General features: G+C 42.5%; 1 protein-coding gene across 8 annotated transcripts in view; it reads left to right on the top strand.

The window, feature by feature from the left end:
* The window catches only part of Sox102f (transcription factor Sox102F), a 206,341-nt gene that overhangs the window by 155,243 nt on the left and 24,552 nt on the right, over positions 1–26,546 (top strand). For all 8 annotated transcript variants that reach the window (XM_072006608.1, XM_072006646.1, XM_072006641.1 and 5 more), the window contains 2 exons: positions 815–1,540; positions 8,956–9,166. In XM_072006608.1, coding sequence (XP_071862709.1) covers positions 815–1,540; positions 8,956–9,166 — 937 coding nt within the window. The remainder of the gene's footprint in view (positions 1–814; positions 1,541–8,955; positions 9,167–26,546) is intronic.

Here is a 26,546-nt window from a genome sequence, read left to right as displayed (position 1 = left end):
GCAATTTAGTCGCAAAGGCAGTGTTCTTCTCCTCTCCTATTGAATCACCAATGAAGAATAGCCTCGCGATCGTGTATCGGCGGCATAGTAGCATTAACCGTGACACGTGTCAACGCGTTACATTATGAATTATAATTAGATTCATGAGTACTCATTTAACGCCGACGGAGATAATTCCGATCATTGCGCGACACAGTTGCAACTCTGTAGACGTTATGCAACATCATATGTGACACGAGGAAACAAAGTACTAATCGTGCCACGTGATAGAAAAAGAGACAAAAAGTGAAGTATCGACATCGTTCAAACCTTTCCGTATATATAACACGTGGCAATTTATGCGACACAGAAGCATCTCGAATAATGAGCAAGAAATATACAGTTCCTCGTCATCGGATTAGGTTAAAAAATATATCACTTTCTTAATTATGATACTGGATTGTTCGAGTTATTGAATATCGATGTGTTATAATATATGTATATAGCAATTAACTTGTTATTATATCGTGTCATAGAGTTAAATCCGACACAGAATTCCTATCATCGGAGAACATCGCTGTACAAGCGTATTGATCACCTGACTGCGATAGAATTCCATTTATATAAATTTATTAGAAGATAAACGATTTATACGTAACTGGAGTTTATATATAGCAGAAGTTCACTGATTCTTCTCGCTATGATTTTCCACATAGTAGGAGTTTACATTCAGATAACTAGATTCGATCGCTCCTTCGAGGGAGCTTCTTTACAAAATTACATCGATACGAAGGATCAAAGAGCTAACCATTTGTGCTTTTGTTTTTCGTTGCAGACTGAGGATGTCCTCAAAGAGGAAGTCACCACCAACGAAGCTATCGGAGGGCGGGGGCGGTACGGGTACAGTGGCAGGCGCCAACGAGGAGGAGGAGGATACGACCTCGTCGGTGACCGGTGTTCCCGGTGGCGAGGTAGCCGTCGGTGAAGAAGGTCCTACCACCCCCGTCGATATCGAGGAGTGTTACCCTCATCAGAGGGGAGGTGACTGCGAGTCGTCCGGCTGTTCGTCGCCGGCGACTACCAGCGAGCCGGATCTCCGAGATTCGCCCTCGCCGTCGTCGAATTCCCTGCAAAGCAAACGACAAAGGATCGTTTTGTCCAGCCAGGAGACTCTAGCCTCCTACCATTATCCTCACCACCATCACCATCACCATCATCATCATCACCATCACCACACGAACACATCGTCGTCGTCGGGTGGTGTCGTGGAACCGGCCAGCTCCTCGGAGTGTGGCTCGCCGCCAACCCCCTTAACCGTCGACCCCTATTACCCGAGCCATCCTCACCACAACAACAACAACAATACCGTCACGCAGAATAATAACAATAACAACGGCGGTAACGCAACAACTGTTACGAGTAAGAGATCCATGGACGACGTTCTGAAGAGGTTAACCTGTAAAATGAACAGCGAGTCGCTGTCGTTGCAGGACGATACCAGTAATAACAGGCGGAACAGTCCGCCACCCTCCTCTACGCCGACCGGACACAACGCGCACTGGTTAGTGTTCTGTTCATGTTCTATTATTGGGGATTTCAGGGAGATCAATCGGGGTGTGTGTGAGATACTTGGAAATGAAATGATACGAACCTTGTGAATATGAAAGGAAATAATAATTACCGATATAAATAATAGTTAATATCGAAAATAATAATTATCATTCGTATTATAAATTTGTGAATATCTCATACAAAGGATATTTAATTTTTCTTATTGAGTTCTATTTTCTTATCAAAGAAATTTCTTTCCGTCAGATATAATATCGTAAACTTTCTTACGCGATCTAAAGGAATCTATATAAATAGGATTTGAAGTTAGCGACAATAATCGAAATTGTCAAGGAAACAAATTTCAACGAAAATTATAGCGAAAAATTATATTTTTTCTCGATCTAAAAACTAAATGACAGCGAGTAATTTTCGTTAAAATGGATCTGTTATCGCGTAGCTACTTTTTGTAATAATTCGGCATTTCAGATATAAAACCTGAAATAACTCTTCTTTGACTATCTTCAGTATTCGCGATAACCGCACAATATTTCTCAAATCTCCGAAGACAGAATTTTCATTGATATCCCCTCGTGAATTATCTTCCAAAAAAAAAAAAACATCATTTAAAGTTCATCATTTTGTAATATAGAATCCAAGGTATCTCGAGTAACTTCACAAACATCGGAGTGTCCATCGTTAGGAAATGGAGTAGCTCCAGCTGTCGCGTATCGGCTATTTACAGTTTTCCTTTCTGTGTTTCTACCACGATAGTGGAGGACATTAATTAAACGGCGCCAGGAAGTGGCCAGTCAGCCGGGGGAAATGAGGCCGACTCCATTGGCGAGCGTTCCTTCCTGTTTCCCAGATTCACCGCGCGAGTTCTGACGAGATCCGCCACGGTTTCATGTACGTTGTCGTCCATATTACGCAATCTGTATCTCCTTTTAATTAGCAGATATTGTTTCTGTTCTAACTGCCACTCGTGGCTGGTGGATTCGTCACGATGTTGCAATCGTCACGCTTTTAATCTGCCGTTGTCTTCCGACCAGCTATCTGCCACTTTTATACACTTTACATAATCCATAAATACAGCGGTTATAAGAAGTATATTTGCACATACAGCACAACTTCGTTTATTTAAATGGAAAAAATTAATGTAGATACAATTTAAAAGAGATTATATAGGAACGATTAAACGAACTCCAATTATACAAGCTACTCTTTTCCCGACAAGTTCGTCCTTAAAATTGCACAAAATTAAGGCAGAATTTTTAAAAGAAAATCATCGTGAAACAAATTATTTTTTACATCCATAGTGGTGGTAGGATTTCAAACGTTTAAGCATCATTTTTCGAACAGATCGTCCAATGTACAAACATTCCAAGTATTTTTTTAGCTGTTTTTTTCAAACACCACTCTTCGAATAGATCGTCCAATATATAAACTTTCCGTTTTGTAACGACGAGCGTAGAACTATCGCTGTTCAAATATAGAAACTGTCATAGGAAACGTTCATCACTGATTTTTACTTTTCAAGCCTGTATACTACGCTAGGTCTCTATACAGCTTGAAACTTCGTTTCGAGAAGTTGAATAAGGGTAATTTTAAAAAATCTGAACGTGTATTTCAATTTTCTAGGTTCTATATTAACCACACAATCTTAAAATCGATCTAAATCTCAAGTTATAACTTTCTCGTCAGAAATATCCTTGGGAATGTTTGTTCCATGTGAATTAGAATATTTCTCGAGTCGTAATTCGCGTTCTTCTCGAGACTCTCTTTCGAGATTCAACGTACGCGAGAAAAACCTTAACATCTTCGATAGCAACGTCAAGAATTACAGTAGCAGTATCGAGCTTCTATTCTGTCCTCTCCTCTGTATCGGCCGCGGAGAATAACAACGCGAACTGCTTAAATTTGGCCCCGCAAGTGGCCCACAAAAGCGTCCATTGTTCGGGGAACGACAAGATCCACAGATTCCAGTCGTAAACTGACTCTTCGTTACCGAACGGAGATCCATCCGTGAAATACAAAGAGGAGCGAGCGTAAAGGAAGTCGTCGGAAGACGGGAGCGAGGGCCGAGGGCAAAAAAACAAAGGGTCCACAGAGAGAGAGCCTGAAAATATCCGACTTCTCGGCTCAGGGACAAAGAAACGCGTCCGAGGAGAGGACGATAAGAAATCGGACGAGTCGACATTTTATCCTGGACTATGCCTTTCTTCGTTTCCATTTCGCGCGATTGTTAAAAACGTGCAGGAAGATCCACGAAGTGTTAGGTAGTCGCGGATTTTGATGAAACTGCATGAAAGTTGGAAAGTGGTTATGCTATTATCAATGTAGGCATTCATACTAATTACTTGGAAAATTATTAGAATATACTTGTAGGCAATATTGTGTTTCGAGATTGTTAATGTATTTACATTCTTAATTCTAATTTTATGACACTGGTTAATTTACATTAGCTTACAGTAAACACGGTTTCACAACAGAAACTAGTAGCATATTGCAATATTCTAGATAAAAAGTAATTTATTTTTTATGTGCGTTGAGATATAACTTTTATAAGTTTTATTAAAAAGTAAAGGCAACACCAATCGTGATCTATTAAGATAAAAAGTATGCAATCGACGAACATTAAAATTTGCAATTTCAGATTGGAAACGAGTTGCAGGATAAGCTTGTAAAAAAAAAGTGGTTCTAGTAGTTATTCTCGTGTTAACAAGTTTCACTCGACATTGACACATGCCACTTTACAAATGTTGCAAACATTTCATCGAGTCCTGATTGATGTAAGATAAATTACAGTCACAGCTATTTTCAAAATCAGAATTTTCATTTTTAATATTATATTTCAGAAAGTACCGCGCTTATCTCGCGAACAATAACGAGTTCTGTCTATCTATTAGCTTTCTCTTTTCGTAATCATGATAAAATCATAATAAATTCCAACAAATTCCCGTTAGTGACGAATTAAAAAAGTAACACACGCGAAGAGAAATTTACCTTATTTTAAAACAGCCTAGTGTGGAAAGACGGAAAAAAAAGTAAAACGAGTGGGATTTATCGTGGATATGATAGAGGCGCGTGTGTACGTTATCGCAGAGTACGATTAGACTATATTCAAAGTCGATATCGCACGGTCACGTAATAATAATTGCTCCATGTAATCAGGCTCGTGAATGAATTGATTCTTTGTATCGGCGCGATGGGGACGCCTGGAAGTTTTTCCGTTCTCTCTGAACATCTCTCGCACAATGTACAACGTCGAGGATACAGAGTAAAGATTATCCGCACGTGGCTAATTATGGATCACCGTCTCGTTGCGAACTTCTTTTGTACAGGGTGATGAAAGAACTCGACTAACGTCTAGGAACCATACATACATTCTCGATGGATGAGCATGGAAAGATAATTTTCTTCTATATTTATTGGAGTATCTCGGTTTGGAACATGTTATTTTGGCTGTGTTGACAAACTAGAATATGCCTTAATTTAGAAGCATGTATATGTATATATATCTTTAGAAAACTGTGCATATTATTAGAAACACAAAGGTGGAATTAACCTTTGGTAGTAAAAATTGCCACTGAGTAATTTTATCGTCGCGTTATAGAATACTTTGCCTACAATTAGAATTTTAGCTGTGCCGTGAATCTCAAGCATTTTGCGATCCAATTGTCTCGTTATTTTGGTAAACAAGTTATCTAATTCTAACGTAAGGAACACTAGAAACTTGTTATCACTGTCAGTATGGTAATCATAAAATTGTTGGGAAAAAATTAAACCAAGGAGATTTCAAGTTCTATAATAAACTTAAAGTTTAAAGTTCAACGACGTTTCTAAATAATAAATAGAAAGAAAACGAAATACACAAAAATTACTAACATGAAATAATTTCAACGGAGTGTGCATGACCTTTCCAACCGAGAATCGGAATCATCTGCCAAATATGCCACAGTGATTCGTCCACGCGTATCTTTCGTTCTATAATTCTCTCGGTTTGCTCTTCGAATCATCGGCCACGAGAAATCTACTAAACATTCCTACCGATGATTGAAACAAAACTGTCGCGCGGAATCTTCTCTGACTGGTAACATCGAGCCTGTTCGAAAAGCAGACGGAACGTGGCAGAATGCAATCCCCGAGGCAGCGTGTAACCATTGAAAGCAAACCGGTGAACTTGGCAAGCACGAACGAGCAGACAGAATCGTGCCAGCCCGCTGCCCACACGCCGCGTGGGTATCGGGGCCAAAATTCTTCCAAAATTCAGCCAACTGTACGACAACTCGCACTTACGTGACGTTCACCCGCTTTTTGGATTACATTCAATTCTGGACCCGACCCCGCTCCGATAGAAATACTTGTTTTAACGACCGACCGCGAACTCGAGCAAATTGCGTTTACTTCTGATCGATCGACGTAGGTAGATTTTTTACACGTATGTTACTAATGCCGACAAATTGTTGATATTTTGATTTATTATTTGTTATCGTGGACATTTTACAATTTTTAAATAGCGTCGTGATTTGACAAATTTTGTACGTAGTTCGACTCAATTTCGAAAAATTTTCCACAGGGATTTTGGTAAATTTTATTCCGTATGATCGAACTCGTATGTCACTTATTTTCACAGATGCCATAATAATTTACAATTTAGCAAGCTAGTCACTGTACACTTCGTTGTAAGAAATATATCACTAGCAATATTTATTAAAGTTTGGGTGGTTAGATTTCAAGCTTGATAAAGTATTTTTACTTTTCAAGTTCTTGTTTGAAGCTCGATGACGTAGTTCAGCCAGAAAGTTAATAAAATCAAAAAGATTTGTCAAGCAGTTTATATCGAAAAGTGGTTTTACCCCGGCGGAAGTATCGGATAAAATTTTGACTTGATAAACAGCAGTTATGGAACGGGAAATTTTCGATCAATTAGATCGAAGATTCTGAAAGAAAAACGTGGATCGTCAATGTTCGTTTGTTCGGCAACAAGAGCGTTGCTATTTTGTAATCATTCTCTGCTTAGATATTCCGCGATGGCTTTTCAAACTAAATCAAACAACACCAGCATTATTCGCTGCTCGGGGCAGATTGCAGCTGCTATACCGTGAATCATTAAACCGTGGAAAGAAGTGGATCGCCAATAGGCAATAAATTTGCCTTATTTCCTTTACAATTTAACTTCTCTTACGCTTGATATCAAAGTAAATGGTAGAAGAAAGACAGAAAGGAAAAGTATTACCATATACAAAGCTTCGATACATAGTCTTTAAAAACCATAAATCAAGAAGAGATTCTACGTTCAATGGAGAACGACAGAGGCTCAAATTGAATAAAACTTGTTAATCGAAAGTATATTAATCCGTATGTGATTTCTGTAAACGGAGACGCGCGTGGAATTAAAATGGGCGCGTCACATTTAAAAATCCGTATATTATTATTACACGCTCCACTTTTGATACTAATATCTGCTTGCCAACTTCCACCATGCGTTTCACGCGTGTGCAAGCGTTTAATGATATAAACCGTCGAGTACACGCTGCAGATAAAAGTATCATCAATTTCATAATGAATGTAAGCTTCCACCAAAATTACGTTACAGCATGTCGTGCGATAAAACACATAGCCAACAGAGGCAAAAAGTAAAAACAAGGGGAAAAGGAAAAAAGATAATCGAAAGCAGTCGTTATTTACGCGTAATCCAGTTTTATTTGCAAACTTATCGTACGATCGATACACAAACATTTGGTGAAACATTTGTGTCGCGAGTCGTTTTATTGGATGTTCGACGATCGACGATGGAGTACCCCATCGACGAAATTAAACTCGTGCGCTTCTTATCGTTCATTCAGCTCCGTAGGTGACCTTATTTTTAACCGCGTGACCGCCGAAAATAACAGTATGTCGCAAAATTGGCGTGACAAAAGAAGCAACACGCGTGACATGGCCTATTTTTGGTCAGCCGGAAAGGCTAAGTCCTACGAACGTACGGCGTCGCCAGCGGGGATGATAATAGCGACAGAATGAGCCTTTTGTTGCCTGATACCGAGGTCAACAGGCGCGAATAGAATCTTGTAGCCGCCCACCGAGCGTTATTATCTTCCGAAAGAAAGCCACGCACAGCAAGGGTCTTTCATCGGTCGCGCAAGGATAAAGCACGTATCTTTTTTCTCAATAGGTAACGGTTTCATGATGCGCGATTTTTGAGCCGTTGATGAGTCGCGAGAAACGTGTACGGTGTGTGCTTTAGAGTCTAATTAAGCTTCCATAACGTATAGAACTCATCGAATGATTTTTCCTTTCTTCTAAGTATTTTGCTTCCTGCTATATTTTGTAAGGATTATTACATTTGATACCTATAGCTTTCCATAAATAATCGATACCTTTTTAAGCTACAAATTCCTTAAAAAAGTTCAAAACTATCCCGAAGTTTCGAACAAGCACCATAGATCTACCATTGCGACATCGTTCCGTCAAAGAATAGGAAACTATATCCTTTTTCTTTCGTTGCAAAGTAGATTTCGTAACCATTCGCGCATCACATGGCAAAAACGCATACCCACATCCACCGAGGGTCGGTCTTTAAAATTCCAGCGTCCCTTTAACCGTTGACCCCGTAAGAAACGCCATACAGTTCAGGGCGGAACAGTTACGTATATGTATATTGCCCTAGATTCCGGAAGGCGCGGTTCTTTCAATCCTCGTCCTTATCCTCTGGTTCGACGATGTCCTTCACGATTTCGTATGCTCGCCTCTCGTTGCATAGCCCATCGCGCTGCCGCTGCTCCGGCACAATGCGTCCGTATCACTTATTCGTGGTCCATTTTCCTCGGTATAAAAGAGAGAGGAACGAGAGCTCCGGGCGTAGACCAGGAGGGCACTTTAGAAGGAAGAAACCGCGGCGGAACGAGGAGAAAGGTGCGCGAGAGCGAGCAAAACGACTACTAAAGGCAGAGGAAAGGAAAGAGAAGGAGAATAGGAGGGTGGGTTGGCAGAGAGGGATGGAAGGAAAGAGCGAGGAACACCCCATCACGGGGGCAAACACTCGGGCTACCGTGATTGCGCGGCCGCGACCCTATCTATTATTCACCTGGCTCCCGGCCCTATGTACGCCAACTACTATCCCATTCCAGAGACCGGCAGAGCCACTGGAAACTCTTGCTCGCACGCGAATAGCCTCGTACGTGGCTGATCTACGTACCAGGACTGCTTGTGCTGCTTCCTCTTTCCTCTTCCTCTGTTTCTGTGTCTGTGCATCGCCTTCTCTCTCGTTCTCTTACTTTTTGTCCTTTTCTTCCGTGCTGGCTCTCTCGGTTTCTCTCGCCCGTTGTGCACCGTGCCGTGCAAACTACAGGGACGAGAAACGACCTCCCTACGCGTGTACACGTACGTAAAGCGTAATTGACCATGGTTTGATGGTGTACGTTACAGCGGAGGCGTCGCCAGCGTGGCGAACAGCGTGCCACCCTCACCCCCGGCTTCTGGCAGGATGCAGAACACGGAAAGTCAGGTCCAGCAGGATAGCGCGTCAGCATTCCTCTTCACGGAAAGCTTCGCAGAGAAGGAGCGCAGGCTCTCCGAGATGATCCTACAGCTGCAGCTGCTCAGGGAACAATTGCTGCAACAGCAAGATCAGTCGAAGGTAGGAGGACTTCTTGATTTTATTTCAGGTTTTACGGGTAGCTAGCTGGTGAGAAAGAGAGAATTGTGGATTCTAGAGTGTAAACTAGGTTTTTTGGAAGCTCAGGTTAATTGGTTTTTTATATAAACTTGTTTCTCTCTGTGAATTTTGGACTAGCTTTTTGACCAACGTTCTTGTGGCCGAGATTTTAGAGACTTTCGCAAACAGTTACAATCTACTTTACTATTCTTTAGTATAAACGAGTCTCGTGACGCGTGATCAATGATATCGCTGATCTGTAATTTTATGCTACCGATCAACCTCAAATTCACGATATCAACGCTCGTTCTTCTTAACACCTGCGGTTTCGTGCTTCCAAAAGATACAGTTTATACCGAGAGTCATCGGACGAAGTTAATCACAACACTTTCTATCATGGAATTTCATGGCTTTGTGGATAAGAAAATGGTCAAGTAGATCAATTATATTTGTTATCAATGGCAGAAAAGAAAGAACGTTAATAAGCGATACAAAGCACGATATACATGCGAAAGTAAATTAATCGCAAATATTTTTCTACTTTCGAATGTTCATAAAATCATCATTGATCGTATCATTAGGTGAAGCATTAGGTACCGTATTATTAAGCATCGTCAGAACCTGTTTGAATGGATCGATTTTACGCGGGTTATAGATACCGGCTTAGCTGCCACGATCTAGCGGCGGAATTATTTTCGGCTAATCGAGGCCAGCAGAGAAATTGATTGTCTGAGACACCGTGGTTGGCAAGCTAATATCGCCGATACAAAATTCGAACGTACACGCGACGTGACGAGCTAACGATGCTCGCGTATGACTCGCGAGATTTATCGATCAACCGTAGAAGAGGGACGAGGTTCTAAATTTACATATTAGCGGACACGAATTTGCCGAGATCGGAAAGCGACTATCAATAGCCGATAATTTGTCTTGTACTATTAAGCCGTTTCGTGATCCAACTTGTCTGTGTTACACCGTGACATTTATCTCAGTCTCGCGGGATACGTTAATCCGCTGATCGATCTCGCTTCTAACTTATGTTTCACTTAGCGATTCGACGTATAACTATGCCCTAACGGGGATTTAATTAACGCAACTCTGGAACACTGTTATCGACGAAAGCCGAAGATACGAGATTTGTTAGATTAGATCTGCAGCTCGAATAAAGGAAGAGATGTGCGTAATAAGGTAGGGTTATTTGAGTTATCTCACTAGGTAAGTCAAATATGTAGTTTATTTTCGAGCGTAGATGACTTAAAAATTGCTCGTAACCGAATTTGACGAATTACAGGAAAATTACTTAGCTTGAGTCAAATAACCATATTTTATTTCATTTTTTCACCATTGATTAAATCTCACATATAATCGTAAGTGAAAACTTGTCGACTGTTCAATTCGTAGTTGCTATGAAACATTTGAATTTGAAGAAGACAATTTCTATGCAAGAAGATTATTGACGCGATGACGAAACAAACGAAAAAGTATTAAGAAGGATAATTGCATCTTGTCTAATTTAACTCGGTTCTGTATGAAAAAATTACTGACTTGATACTAGCCAGCTGTGAGGTTAAACAAATATCGTTGCGTTACAACTGCTCCAATTAAATCTTGCAGCGATCGTATACACAATTAAATTTAATTATCCCCGCTTACTGTTTCGCTAAACGGGATCGTTAGTCTCGGGCGACGCGGAAGGGGTGATACGTTTCAGGGATCCGCTAACGAAAGAACAAACGATAAAGATCGGCCGTGGTGTCTTCAATGCTGTTTCGCGTGCAACAATCTAGACTAATCAGCAATTATGCAGGCAGTTGCAAAACCGTGGGTGCAAATTTAAACCGCTACTAGCGGACTAGAACCCGCGAGAAAAAAAAAAAGCGAAGGCGATCTGATTCTGTACCTTAATGAATAACGTAAGTACGTTAAACGAACATTTATTATTTATTATTTGTCTTGATAAATGTGGTAAATATGGAAAAAATAGGAAATCAACGTAGATAGATAAATTCCTAAATGTAAATTTAAGTTAATTCGCGATATTTGAAGAAACATTTCTTCCATCGTGTTTCCAATATTTTGAGGAATCGCTCGCATAAATGTATCATCTTATTCGAGCAACTTGAATGAAATTTTCCTTGTGTACACTGGACGATATTACATTTAATCCATGTAAAAAAGGATATACTACATTGCGTAAATAGACCTAGATAATTTTCATTTCTCTTTAATACCTTTGCGTAAAGTAAAATGAGCATGCAGCCACACTAAAAAGAGCTTCTTTAAATATTTGATGTAAGAGGAACATTCTAGATGCATCACTCCGCAGTAGACTCTTTAACGCGTTTAACGTTATCGATGAACACATCGATTCTTTACGAGGGACACTCATAACCTTCGAAATGTAAAAAAATTCTAAGATATTTATCTACAGTATCTACAAGTATCGTTTTATTTATTATTCTTCGTATATGAAACTCATTTTTAAGCTAACTTATCATAGTCATCGTTTAAAAATATTATAAATTCTGGTGCCACGATCGAAATATAAACTGAAATATACTATAAATATACTAAATCGAAATATAAATGCAAAAATATTAAGACGTATGTCTCTCGCAACTCTGCGTAGCATTGAAACGAATCGAAGCCCATTACGCACGACACAGCATCGTGCACCAGAGAAACTCATTATCCGTGGCAATGCGTGGAAGCGGACACGGCGTTCTCCTCGATGGCACGCGTCTCTCTCGTGCAGCGCGTCACGCGCGAGTTCATCGCATTCCTCTCGAATCCTCTGCACGAACCACGGCACATCTCTTACCTCTCTAATTTCCATATTTGTTAAAAGAAAACCTTTACAGGACACGAAACACGCGAACAATGTTGGATTCTCTCCTTTGATTCCTCGAGGCGAAGCGACGTCTCATAGACATGAACGATCGTATCAGCGGCATCGCGATGACTGGATACTCCACGCGACCTGAAAAACTGCGGGTCATCGCGTGGAAGCGAAGAACGGCTCGCTCGCTCGCGGGAATCGCCGAGAAACCTGTCCGTTCGCAAAAATGCGAACGCGTGCAGATAATACCCGATGTATTACCGTTATTATGCCAGTCATTTACGTGCTGCACACGCGCAACCCCGTCGCTCCGGTCCGCCCCGCTGTCCCGCTAAATTCATCCCGCAGCGAGATTCTGCGAACGCGTTTTAAGCAAACACGCTTGTGCCCGCTATACCTGGATGCACGGTCGGCCTCGTGTGCGTCCCAACGCCGTGGGATCATCTGGTAGCTGCGAGCATGTCGGTTTTAGTCGATTGGTAGCGACTATCGCATCGGGTTTGATAGATTTTCAATTGCGGGTTATGGATGGGTCGAAGAGATGGAAGGTAGAGACGAGATACGAGGCTTGTGTATTAGTCATTGATTATGTTAATTATACTTCATGACGTAGATCGGTCTTATCTAGCTAATTTCCACTTTTTCCTTTTGCGTGTCTTATCTGATAGTCGATGCATCAGTAATCTTACGTTAGAGTCGATAGTCTTGAGAGTTGCAGCATAATTTATATGTATAAGATGCGAACATGTTACGAAGCAAGAATTAGAAATTCGTTCATGCACGTGGTCGTGGAGTTTTCTGAAATTGACAGATTTTTGTAGCGCATTTATTATCAATTAATATACACCTTTGCTTTTCAAAATGTTCTCATCGGCAAATGGTGAGATCTTTTTTAACGATTCTTCAAAATCGATAAAACAAGCAAAGCCATTTCTACGATAACGCGGTAAGTACAAATACATATTTCAAATCGAACTATCGTAAGACAATAAGCATACAAAATTCTTCTCTAGACTAAATCGCCTTATGCCCTAAAACAAACTATTACAAACAGCATAGAAAATTTTTCTCGCAGACGAGCTACTCGTTCCTTAATAACTCCGCGAAGAAGAAACTCGATGAGACAGGAAACATCGAGGATTCTCGTCGCGAGCGCTTCTCCAGAAACCGCGTTACGAGCCGGGGCGGGTCGGCACTTTGCAATCTCTCCGCAGCGTGTGTCGCCGCTCTTGCAAGGGTGGAGAACGTTTTCTCGTCGGCCATTTCATCGGCACCAAGTGAAAACGCGTTTGTCGGCGGCGTTTGCGCGGCAGCGGCAGCCGCCTCGAGAGTTAGCCGACGTTAAAACGGAAGTGCGACCGTGAAGGAAAGAAGGAGGTCGGAGCCGGGTAGCACGGAAACGGGACAGAGACGGACAAAGCGTTGAAGAAAGACAAGGATAAAAGAGAGAAAGAGAGGGAGAGAGAGAGAGAGAGAGAGATGGATAGAAGAGAGAGAACGTAGGAGGAAGGCGGTAGTCTGAACGTTCTCCTCCTCTCGGGTCCCGGAGGGCGTATAGTAATGTTCGAGTTGGCAGACTCGGGGTCGAGTGGGGATCTCCCTCTCCTCTGTTCCCCTCTCTTGCTCACTCCCGCTCTCTTTCCGTCTGTTTCTCTTTCTTTCTTTCACCTTTCCACCTGTTATGCGACTCTGTGCCATGCTGCATTGGCACAGGTGTGCAGCCACGTACTCGTTCTCGAAAGCACACACCACCTTCGAAGGCTACACCTTCGACCTTTTTCTTCCTCCTCTCTCAACGTGCATACGCTACTCTCTCCCCCTATATCCTCTACGGCTCCTTTCCACGCTCCTTCTTTCCTTTTCCTCTACTCCGCCGTCGTCTCTTTGCTCCTTTCTCTTCCTCCCACGAAAACCCCGTCTCGCTCGTTCTTATATTCTGTCTCATTCGAGGAACGAGCAAAGCGATCGCGTGGGCGGCGAGAGCTCTCTTCGTTCCTCTTCCCTGAGGCGCCTCGGCGAACCTACCTATACCTTTGCTCGTACACCTGTGCAGGAGCATATTGTCACGCCCAGTGGCTCGAGCGTACGGACGAGATGCACCGGCCGACGCGCCGCTCCCGACCATCGCTCCTCTTTTATTTACAGCCCCGGTCCATTCGCTCGCCAAGTAACGCGCGACCCTTTCCTACGATTGTCTATATCGGACACGACAAAGATGCGGTGAGATCGGCCGATGACAGTCGATGGTGCGCGTTTAAGTTTTCATGATAGAGCAGAAGATACGAAGAGGGTGTGACCCGGAGAAACGAAGGGTAGATGGATCATGCGATTCCGAAATAATAGGAGTAGTACGTTGACACTATTGCAAGAGTTTTCGATGTAAGTGTTTTGTAACTTGGGGGAAGTTGGTCCTAAAATTTGGAAAGATCGTGCGAGCATCGATGATTAGATAAGAGACATTCCTTGATTAAGTGACGATGGAAGCTAAGAGATAAAAGATAGTGTAAAGTAGAGAATTGCAATGATTAATTGAGATTTATCTTGGACATCTACTGATGTTCTAAAGGATAGGTTTATTGATCATATAATCGTGCTTAATCAGTTGTGAATATATTAACGATAAATAATGCAAATATTAAAGAATGTATTGTTAAATGATTTATGATGTATCTATGTTATCAGATGTACCATCGAAAATCCATAATATTACCGCAGCAAAACATTCAAATATACTACTTCTCTGAAAGATACTTGCTATTAGAATCTTGCTGATGAAAATCTTAACCAAATTGTTGAGGTTATTAGATGTGTGAACAAAGAAACGTGTGGATAAATTGTAAGGTAGAAAATATAATTTAATACAGAAGCGTAAATACAAGTAGGAATATATATGTAAGCTGGTCCAGATCCGCACGCTAGCAGTGTTAGCCTATGACTAAAGGAACGCCGAAAAAGACGTCGCACGTGTGCCGCTTATCGTCTGTCGTCGACGCATTCTTTTGTCTATGCGCTATCGACGACATCGGCGCTTTGTGAAAGCCGAAGACCAGATGTAGAGTTTTCTCAGAAGTATCGATCACCAACACAAATTAATTGAAAGAATGTATATACATTATATATGTTCGCTGTCGTTCTCGAAAATTCGCCACGTTGACTAGGAGAATATTCGATTCTGCAGAGCGCAAAAATTCGGTCGATGATGTTTGGAACGCATCCTTGATACCTGGAAAAGAACCTGCGACACGCGATGCAAGTCCATTCATCGATTCTCATTCGCCGGTTTCGCGACCTATCTTCTTACCTGTTCGGACACGTACGACCTTCGTCATATAGATACCGATATTTGATGACTCTCCAGGGAACTGTGACAGGTGAGCGTGAAGTTTCTGCTTGCTATCCAAACGTCTATGTTGCACATGTTACACCGTCAGCGATTAAAGTTGAATTCTATGAAGTAAACTGCTCCATGTCGCCAAAAACATCGTAACGAGTCTGGATATTAGATATAATTGAGAAATTTGTATTTTATCACGAACCACTGCATTAATTTCGCATATCGCTATACATATTTATGTTTGTAACTTCATAGGTAAAGTGCGTTTCTACATTTTGATATTGCTTTTAATGAAGTGGAATGATAGAGGAAGATCTGTCTGATACGGTGCTTGACGTGAGTGTAAGTATTATATCTCGAACTGTTTCGTAATACTTCAAGCCACTTTAATATCACCGTTTGTTATTTTCATGCTTGTGCGCTGTAATTTATTTTTGACCTAGCGCAAATATTTAGATTGCTTAGTTTTACCGTAAAATTGGTAGAAACCGCTCCCAAACAAAGTGTTTTCGTACTTCAAATACAACGACGGATGAAATCGTCAAAATCTAATTTGCGTCTTCTATCTATAGACGTAGGTACAATTTATATTCGTTAATACAACTCAGTAGATTAAGCATTGAGAACGTTCAAAGACGTCAGTGGGGTGAATTTCAGAAATGTTTATCTGAAATCTTCCACAATCTATAGTATTAATTAAAATTTCGAAACTAGCCACGTGCTATGCGATCGGCATTTTGTCAATTGTGTTGCGTAATATGCAACGTATTCGTTACTTCGAGGGTAAATATATATATCGTCATCGATAGGCGTTAAACGTTTCGCTATAAAGTCAACCTTTCGATGCTCGTAGAAAACCTACGTTTTGCCATCTTAAAACAAAACTCGAACACAAATTCGTATTTTGATTTAAACAAAAAAGCTGAGCACCGTCGGACATCACGGCGCATTTCTGCGCGACCGTGCCGTTATTACACGCTAGCGTAATCTACAAAAGCGGGGGGCTCAAAAGGGAGAAAGAGACCGAGAACAAACGCAAAATAGAGAGAGAGAGAGAGAGAGAGAAAGCCTGGTCCGCGATATGCGAGCTGCGAATGCCGGGTTAGAAACGTGGAACAAGAGGGGGAGTGTATGGCGTGCGGTGTTTGGCCGGTGAGCGAGAGAGGCCAGGGGCGCTTGTGCGTATGTCCATACGTTTGTCCATTTGCGTATCGGCCGGCGCTTTATGGGAATTAGCGGCGTATTGTGGGTCGCCGGTGGGCGGTCTGTGTGCACCGGTGCACGAGAAGCGTCCACGGGAACGGCCACCACTCCCGGCCGACGGGAGCGTGAGGGAAGTTGCAGCGGCGCATACACCCGTGGGGGATGATCGGACAAGGATGGCAAGTTGCGAGACCGAGACGCGCAAGACAGGGACAGGGAACGCGTAGACGCGCAGAGAAAGGAAGACAGAGGTAACGGAAGCGTCCGGGAATGGGGATGATTCTCTGTCCCTCTCTTTCCCTGTTTCCCTTCCTCCCATTCTCTCTCTTGTCAATATACGAGCGATATGATCACCAAGTATAATCACCGGCGGACCGGAGAGCGTCGAGCTCTCTGTCAATAGAATGCTACTTTGTGATCCCCGTCCCCGCCCAATCCGACCGCTTATATATTGTATCAAACGTATCCGTGCGTTTTGCTTCTCTCTGCAGAATGCCGCCGCTCGTGAAATCCGTATCGACCGACAATACCCGCGAAACGCGTTGGTCAGCCGCGCAAAAATACACCCGACCACCCCCTCCCGTCCCACCAACTACGACAGCTCGCCACTGTCCTGGTAATATCGAACAAAACCGCCTCCGGGGGTGGCGCGTTTTTGTTCTTCACCGATATGGTGATTCGTCCTGCCGTCCTTTATCATCGATACTTCTGTCGGCGTGCACTGTTGCCTATCACGGTGCGCTATCTTCATATTTGCTTTGTTTTACGTTTCAGTAAATGGAGCTAGTGTGGTTCTTTGACGAGAATGCGTTGTGAGGAAGATTGTTTGACGTGCAGTGGAAACACGATGTGTACAATATTTGCGATGTAACGGACTCAGAATTTACAATTAATTGTGGGAAATACTCTAAAATCATAAAGTCGATATCCGTACAATAAATCCATACAACGATGAAAGAAAGCAGCCTTCTGTAATTCACGTACTTCAAACGCCACAAATCAGGAACATTCGTGTAACAAGCATTCGTTGATCGAACAAAGTGACGGTCGCGACTCTCCGGTGGTCAGCGAAGCGTGTACGAACGCGCGATTTCGTATCCTGCAGTCGTCGCAAGAGGCACGCCGCCTAAACGGAGGCTAAATGAACGCGCGCGGCTGTCTTTTTTTCTCTATCTGTGTATCATTCTCCCTTCTTGTTACTTTTTGCCCGCGCGGAACATCAACTTACGCGACCACCTCGCTTATCCGATTCACCGGGTTTTTCTCGACGGATAGGGTACGGTGCGGTGGCTGTTGGAGACGCACGCGCGCGCGCGCGCGGAGAGGGTGCAATCCGGCAGAGAGGGTTGGCTCGTCGGAGTGTATCTTTTCGAGCGATCAAAGAATTATCGCAGTGGAGCGGCAAGCCGACGGTGTTTGTCGTTTGATCGCGAGGCAACGATGCGTGAGTTTGCGCGTTACCTGCCGCGGGAGACGAGCAAACCGCTCGGCTCGGCTCCGCTTCGCTCTGTGTCGTGCGAATGAGCGCGCAGGCACAGTGTACCAGCGTGAACGGCTAACGCGTTAACGCATTTTAGCCAAGCTACACCGTTTCTTCCGCATCTCGTGCTCTCCTTTTTTTCTCTCTTTTCTTGTCTGCTACTCACTCCGCGTATCTCTTTTTCCCCTCTTCGATCCTACCCACCAGCTAGCATCCTGTCCTCTCTTTGTATCTCCTTTACACCGTATCTCGTTCTCTCGTCACGGCTCTCTCCACTCGTCCTCTTGCTCGCGTTCCACCCTCTGGCCACCCTTTTACCAGGCTCATACATCGAATATCTCTTGCAGAGGACCGAGGTCGGGTCCGCTGCCCTCGTCATGTCGTACTAATGCATGTAATTGCAGCTAACCTCATTAAACCCGCCGACTGATGCCACTCGCTCAAATTGCGTCCCTCTACCCCTTTGCTTCCTATATCCCGAGTCTCTGTCACTATCTCGCTCGTTCCTTTTTTTCACCCCATACTCTCCCTGGCTGTTTCTCTGTTTCGACCGACTCTTCGTTTCGTTATCCCTGTTCCGCGTTCTCCACGATTCTCATCCATGTTTTCACCCCTGCCCCCCGTTTTATCCGTCTGCGTTTCAACGTTTCTGTTTGTCTCTCGCTTCGTCCCGCCTTTGGCGGATTCCTCGCCCGGTACCGAAACCCCGCACCGCTGTCCTTGGCTAGTCTCGGTTTGCCACCTACGCGATAAACCCTTCGAATCAACGGCGGTGGTTGAATTTTTTAAATTCGTTTAAGATTCTTTTTAGCTTTCCAAGATAAGGATTTATTGGATCGTTCGAGTCTGCATTAGTTTCGATCATTCATATCGTTGTTTTAATATTTCAAGTTTTAAGTTGAAGCTATTGATACGTAAACTTTCTGTATAAACGTATTTTAACCTTTTAACCGAGTCGTCTTTTAATCAAAAATTTCATTTGGCATTAGTTTTAGTTGCGCTAGTTTTGGTCTTTGAAAATGTAAATACGATGTAACGATACGTTAAAACAATAAAATTCCTCGATAAAGAAATTATTAATTTTAATCTTACAATACATATTTCTTAGCTATGATCACATATCGTTTACACATCGTTTCTTACGTACATTAATCATATTCAAGCAATGCCAATAACATCATTTTATACAGCCGTCCAAGATTCTAAATATAACACTGATAACGTTTAACCCTTTTATTCATAATCTTTGGAAGTATTGTTATACAACACTTGTGAACTTCTTTTACGAAAGTGTTATATGTATATACGAAACATTTTGAAATTTCATTAGCTCTATGAGCCGGTGTGTATGTACGTACCGCGTGGAAGGATTAAACAATCCTCACACCAAACATTCCACCGTATTCCTGAATGAAGAAACAGGGGTGCCAAAAATTCCAGCATCCTCCGCACCCTCGACCATCGAGGTCCTTGTTCGCCATTTATGTAAATCGAAAGAGGGTGCTCGTACGGACGTTCTGTCCCATTCCACGATTCGCCTATGAATAGCTCACTCCATTAAATAACACCGGTACATATGCCTACAAGCAAACAGTTTGTAGATGATTGAATATCAGAGTAGTATCCGGTGTATTTTAATCGAAACGATACGCGGCTGGGACCTCCTCGCGAAATACACAGTTGCTGCTTGGAAAATGCTGTTCGTATTGATCCAGCGTAAGCCGGCCGGGTATCACTTGTAAAATGCACCGAGTCAATTTCGAACATTACGAAACCCAATATATCGGCCGCGATATTGAAACCGATATGTATAATACATATTGGCCAACAGATTTCAGCCGACTCGTTGAACGTTCGAATTCTCGTCATCGTTTTCTATTCAAAAGGCTCGATCGAGTTACTTTTGCAGCTCGTAACTCGTTCATTCTCTGTCCTGGATACGCTAGTTCCAAGCAACGGTGCTCGTGGAAGGCTTCTTGCACGCGTGTCGCGTCGACGTTTCCGTTTGGTTCGAGGGCGCTTTGGGCTTTCGACTCACGCAAACGCCGACGTTGCAACCGATGTTCGGTCACGTAGATTCATTTCATTAGTCTCTCCCGTGGTCATTTTTCCTCCTGAATGGTAATAATCCAAGATGTGTGCAACGTGAGTGTGTAATATCTCGAGTATCTATAAGAAAAGTAGAGTTCCTTGGAGATTTTACGAGAAGCTTCGAGGAATTGGTATCTCTTGATACGATAATTTTTGGGCATGGGGAACTTCCGATGCTCTGACTTAGTATGAATTTAAATGGATGTTCTTAGAAATATGGACGACTAAGATTTATTTTGGAAATCAAAGTCTCTGTTGAATTATTTTGCAAATATTTTGAGGACGGAAACTTAACTCTACAAAGTCCTAAGAATTCTATCATAATTCGTGGCGTATCTAAGAAATACTTGAGGTTGACTTCAATCTACGATTCAGTGCCAAGTTTGCATAAAACTTGCACGAACATAGAACATATTCTTCGAGCTCGTTAACGTAAGTATAACACACGCAACTCGCACAGAGTCCGTGAACAACTCAAATAGACGACACGAATCAACTTCCAATTTACCATTCCAATCGATAAATTCCTGTTAACCATCGCGCAACAATTTTCTTCGATCTATCGAGTAACCTGCAAAACGATATATTTCCGAGTGGTCGATGAAATTTCTCGTTTCTCTTTGATACGCGCATATACTGTACGGAGTGTTCCTAATCGTAACACGAAGGTAGAGGAACGGTTCTGGCGTTGCAGTATCGTGCGTACAACGTTAATTACAAAACACTTATGTCGAACGGACGTCTTAACACGTAGGAGGACGAGATTTCGCTTGTATTAAGGGTGAAGGCGTCGCCAGTAGTGCATGCACGACGACGTCTGGACCACTTGGCGCTCGCATTACGGACCCCTTTCTACTTGGTACTCTTCCTTCGTTGGCGGCGGGGGCACCAGCACCTCCTTCAATCTCCGCATCCGATTTTCTGGAGGAAGAAAATGAACTCTCATATAATTATTTTCCTCATTAACATTGTGGCCCATTGTTCGCGTCGATGAGAGGCATAGTCTTGCCGCGCGCGGTATTTTAATTACATTCCTATGTGCAGCCAGGCCTCAACTCAAAGGCGACCGTTCACCATTGTACTCTCTCGCGTCTTTCTTTCTTACTCTCTTTCTCTTAACCAACTGCGGGATCATCCGATAATAATTTTTTGTTGTCCCCGTCAAGGGTGTTCTTGGAGACACCCTTTATTCCCCCTGAAGAAAGTTTCTTTTTCTATTATTTTTTTTTTTTTTTTTACCTATATAAAGTATTATTCCTTATGGTGTAACAAATATGAGGATATTCATAGGGTTGATTTTAGGCTTCAAAATAATGAAACAGGTTCATGTAAGAGAATATCGTCTGAGCTCTATTTTTCGAGTTACAAGAAATAGTATTTTACGATGGAAATATTATCAATGTATCAGCTGACGTTCTTTACATCGCTTACACCGACCTCGCTTACACAATCGTAGTACACCATGTGCACGAGGTTTACAATAATTAAAAACATCGGTTTGGATTACACAAAAGAGTAAATCGCGCCTCAAAATATAAATCATGTATAACTAGACTCGATCGTGTGGTAAAATTCGACGTGTGAAACAAGTCGACGATCAGACGATCTTTGATCAAGATCGCGTACTGCTGGTAATGAATTTCTTGATATGTATTAAGCCTTGGGAGTCTGTTAATTTCGACGACTGCACATTCTTCCAAGTACTCCTTAGATCGTTAGCATTCGAACACGCGTCAAAAATAATAACACGGCCTTTAGGCTAAATTACACGTGCTTCCAATTACGAGTATTATTCACGCACGATAACCGCGTCTCTCTCGTTCTCGCTCTCTTTCAAACGAGCGCGGTCCACGAACGCGGCGCCCAAGGATTTTATAATTTTCTCCGGAAAGTATTTCGTCTGTTCCGCTAGACTTAATCATCGACCATCATGACGAGCGATAAACAAACTATTAACCAACGACACCGGGTAGAAACCACAAGATAAAAAGAGAAGGAGGATCGTCGAAGAACCCAACTTCGTCACCAATTATAGAATTTTTCACGCGCCACGTTCTCTCTCCTTTTATTTTTCTTCTTTTTCTTCGTCTTCTTGCTCTCTCTACACGCGTTTTTTTTTTTTTTTTATTTCTCAAAGAAGGTCGAAGCAAAAAAAGAAAAAATGATCTCTCATGATCGTCGCATCCGCTCGATGCAAAAGAATAGTACGAAGAGAGTTGGTGAAAAATTGGTACAATGTTTCCGTGCTGCGCCATTACCGCACCGTTTCCATTATTCCTCTTTCTCTCTCGGTGAACGAACCACCGTTCTTCCTTTTTTCTTTCCATCCGATTGAAAAGAAAAGGTTCTCGAAGGGATCCGCGAACGTTGGAGTGCGAGCCTCCGCGGCGTCTCGACGGTCTTATCTAGCGTGGCGTCCCCATGCTCGCTACACGGATTGTTAACTGAATCCGGCAGCCAGCATTGTTTCACCGCCGAGAGTCCCGAGCACAACAGTGCTCCATTGTATTCTCGGTCGCGTTCATTCAGCTTTTTCTTCCTCTTCGTCGCTCGTATTTTTTCGTTGTTTTTTTTGCCTCCACCGCTCTCTGATCCATCAGTAAGCTCCGTATGCGATTCCCGGTACAGCTGTGGGCTCGAAAATTTTCTACTCTTGTTAGAGAAGAGTGGTGTCGAGTGTCTCGGGCCTTGTGACTGCTGGTCGATCCACGAAATATATCTTTAAAACTGAAACTCCCGAAACTTACCATACCGTACATTCGCCACTCTTCGTATAGCTAATCTTTCAAACGTCGAGTCCTAAACTTGATATCTTCACAAGCATTATCTAAATTTATCATACTATGCATCTTATTACCAACTTTTTCAATTTTCAAGTCTGCAGATTCGTATGCTAGCGACTGTAACTTAAACTTACAATACTGGATACACATTCATCGTTCTTCGTTCATCTAACCACCCAAACCTCAATTTCAAAAATTAATATCCTCGTATTTTCAAATATACCACTACTCCACTCGAAGGTCTCCTTTTGCTTTTAAAAAATGATAACATTTTCCCCTCGACCTGCCTTCGAATTCCTTTACTTTCGTTCAGCAAATCGACCTTGAAGTTAAATTGCCAAATTCGATGGGAGTCTCCCTGTTCGCGCGACACGCAACTCTTTCGATTAAGACGAACGCCGATAGTTGTTTCCCGTCTCTTTTCACCAGTTCGGTGGATCGAGTGTTGCACGGCGGATATTTTCGTGCCTGGGCATCGTTTATCGAGGATATCAGTCGGTTTCCTTGGATGATGCGGCTGCGAGCCGCAAGTACACCGTCGTCGTGGCGGCGGCGACGGATAATGTGTGTTTCGGCCGCGGTGCCGAGAATAGTTCAAAGTAAATAGCATGCCGTGAGTGGTGCCCTCTAATCTTCTTCTTCTCCTTACCACGGGGGATATTCTGATTGCATTATGACCTACCACGGCCAGATACCACTTCTCCAAAGGGATATTCAAGCGTGGCTGATGTAACGTACACGCCGTATACTCCGACAGGCTACCAAGAACGATGGTAAGCATTGGTGGAACGAGCATTTGGATCATCTTTGTTGTGTAACAAAACGAGCTTTATGAGATATCGGTTTCGAGTATATGTAGTACAGAGCTGAAACAACCGGCCGGATCGAGATAACGCGTCGGCAAGTTTGAGTTAGTAAAAGCATTCTTCCCTTTTATTAAAGAGTCTTATAATTTGTATGTTAGTGATTTTATCGCTTACTCTTTTAACGTAGAGAAGAATAGGAGGTTGATTCGTAACTCTTAGAAATTTCGAATTAAACTGGTTCCGATATTCCATTTGTGTTATATTACTTTCAGTTCTTGTGTCTTTTCATGGTATCTTATCGAAGGTCTAAATATGTCTTGAAAAGGATGAAAGATATAGTTAAGGGAACTGAAAGGAAATCTTGCTTTGCCCCAACGTTAACTCCTCTAGAATCTTTCCATTTTAAAACTCGTATTCTTGGTGCTTATATTTTGCAAGTGATCGTTCGTTGTATATGGCACAATGTTTTGCGAGGAAAGATCGTACCTACCTAAGTATGATGAAGTTGAAAGGATTTGGAATATTACATGTAGCATAGCGTATATGATAGATGCGCTAATAATAAAACGGATACGAATAGATGATGTTTCTGATGCTCGTCCATTTGCTAATGCTCTCTTTAGACTCTAGCTTGAAATTCTCTATCTAAACTCTCTCTTTAGACTCTCACTCGTCACCCACTGTTCGTCCTTAAGAACCTCGCCTGTACACACGAATATTTACAGGCGTAATTCACCCATACTGATAGCTCAGCTCGTTCTCGAAATTTTGAAGAGATAGAAATTTTCTTATCGTTGTTTCTTATAACGGTGCAATTTTCAGTTTACTTGCATCCTATAGCGAGAAAATACGCGTTACAGTCTATGCGTGTGTTGGAGATTTGGGATATCTTTGGATATCAAGTATTCGTGCAAGGTGTTAGCTCATAAAATTTAATAGAATATTGAAAATGTTTTCGTCTCAATTTCGATAGGTTCGTTAAAAAAACTGGAAACAGCCGGAGCTCTATATTTACATGAGATTTCTAAGCCGACTTTCTAAACCTAAATTTCCAACATGGCCGACACCCACGCATAGTTGTCAAGCCACACGAATCACAGAAATATTATCTTTTCGTTTCGATAATCGTGGAAACCGATCTTACCTCGTAAATTTCTTGTGAAACGAAACGAACGAAAATGAGAACCGATATGTAATTAATTATGAAAATTTCATATTCGATGTCCTTATGATTTGTGACGCGAACCGTGAACCACGTAGCTAGCCAGTTGTTCACGGAAAAAGATCGAATCCTGTTTGTTAATTAATGCCGGTTGTTTCAGTGTATACAGAGAAATCCAAGTTGAATTTATCGGTTTGTTCGAAGGAAAAATCACCGGTCGACGCATAGTACGGATACCTTTATTCGTGCGCCTCGGCTTTACAAGATCCGAAAGCAGACATTTCATACGTTACCAGCGGAATAATATATCGCGGCTGGTTGCAAGGTTAACGCGGATGCGATTAAAGTAATCGGCCGTGGAATCGATAAGGCGGGGCTTATTTAGGAAGTGATAATTGCAATATTTATGAGAGGTTGTTACAGACAACGCGGGTCGTTAACGTTGTTCGTTAAATATCACTTAGCTGCTAAACCAGCTCGAGCTTATCTCAACCGATAAGAAAATATTTCCGGCTTCACGATGTTATTGATTGGAAGAGAAACTGAAATTCACGTTTCATGCAACTCAAACGAATGACAAGTATCGAAGAATGTCGACGAAAATGACAAAGGAAGTGATATTGCCGAATACAATTCCGAATGAACATAAACATATTATTCTATTTCTTGATACTTAAGACAAACATCTGTATAATACACCTTTCTTTATAAATCCCCATCTAACATCTAAAGTTCCAATCTTTCCTGCAGATCAAATTCAAATTCGTACAAATAATATCAAACAAAACTCCTAACATAGAGTATACGACAGCTCACAAATTTCGTGTAAATCGAATTGAAAATTAATCGATCAACAACGATCCTTCCGACTATTCTTACCTAGAATCTTAAGATACGATTCTCCGCAAGTTCTCTCTAAATTTCCTCCAATGTTTCGCATAGATTGATCTCTTCTCGCGTTATACCACCGGTTCGAAAACAGTCTGTATAACTGTATACGCGGTTTGCAAACGTTCCAGAATGAAATGGAAGTAGGTACTGGGCGGGCATTGAGTGCGGTTATACTTGTAACTCTGACGGCGACCCCGGGGGAAACCGCGAGAGCGCGCGGCGTGGTAGTAAGAATTCCAGTGTGCGCGGATGTGAATGAGCCCCGCAGCTGCTACATTCCTGTGTGCCATCGCCGGGGCCTGTGTTTTTCTTTTATTTACGTTCCTCCTTCAATATTTTAGCCGAACGTACACCAGAAGAGTGGAGAGAGGCGCGCGCGCGGCCCCCGGTCCCGTCAGATTTTTCCTCGGCCCGCGTCCAAATCTTCCTTCTTCGCCCCTTACTCGTCGCCGTGCAAATTTTTCGTCGACTTCGTTCTTCTACTGCCGTCGTCGTCGGGGGAACAACCTGGTCGGCGACTGCCACCACCGCCCCCGCTAATCGTTTTAAGGCCGCGGCTTTATTACGCCCTCGAAACTCTCCGTTCAATAGACGCGTGTTTATTAACGCGGGGATTAACGTCGCCGGCAGCCGGTGACCAGGTTCGAGAACTCTAGTTTCGTTCCGGCAGCAATTTTGAATGTAGCGAAACGCTAAAATTACCTGCCGCCTTGCGGGATGCTCGTATGGGATGGCAGTTCGCGTGTACGCCACGAGCGCCGCTTTGATTATGA

Source organism: Bombus fervidus, chromosome 1, assembly GCF_041682495.2.
Source record: "Bombus fervidus isolate BK054 chromosome 1, iyBomFerv1, whole genome shotgun sequence".
NCBI classification, from domain to species: Eukaryota; Metazoa; Arthropoda; class Insecta; order Hymenoptera; family Apidae; genus Bombus; species Bombus fervidus.
Note: the sequence above shows the minus strand (reverse complement) of the source record. Positions and strands in the feature narration are given on the sequence as shown.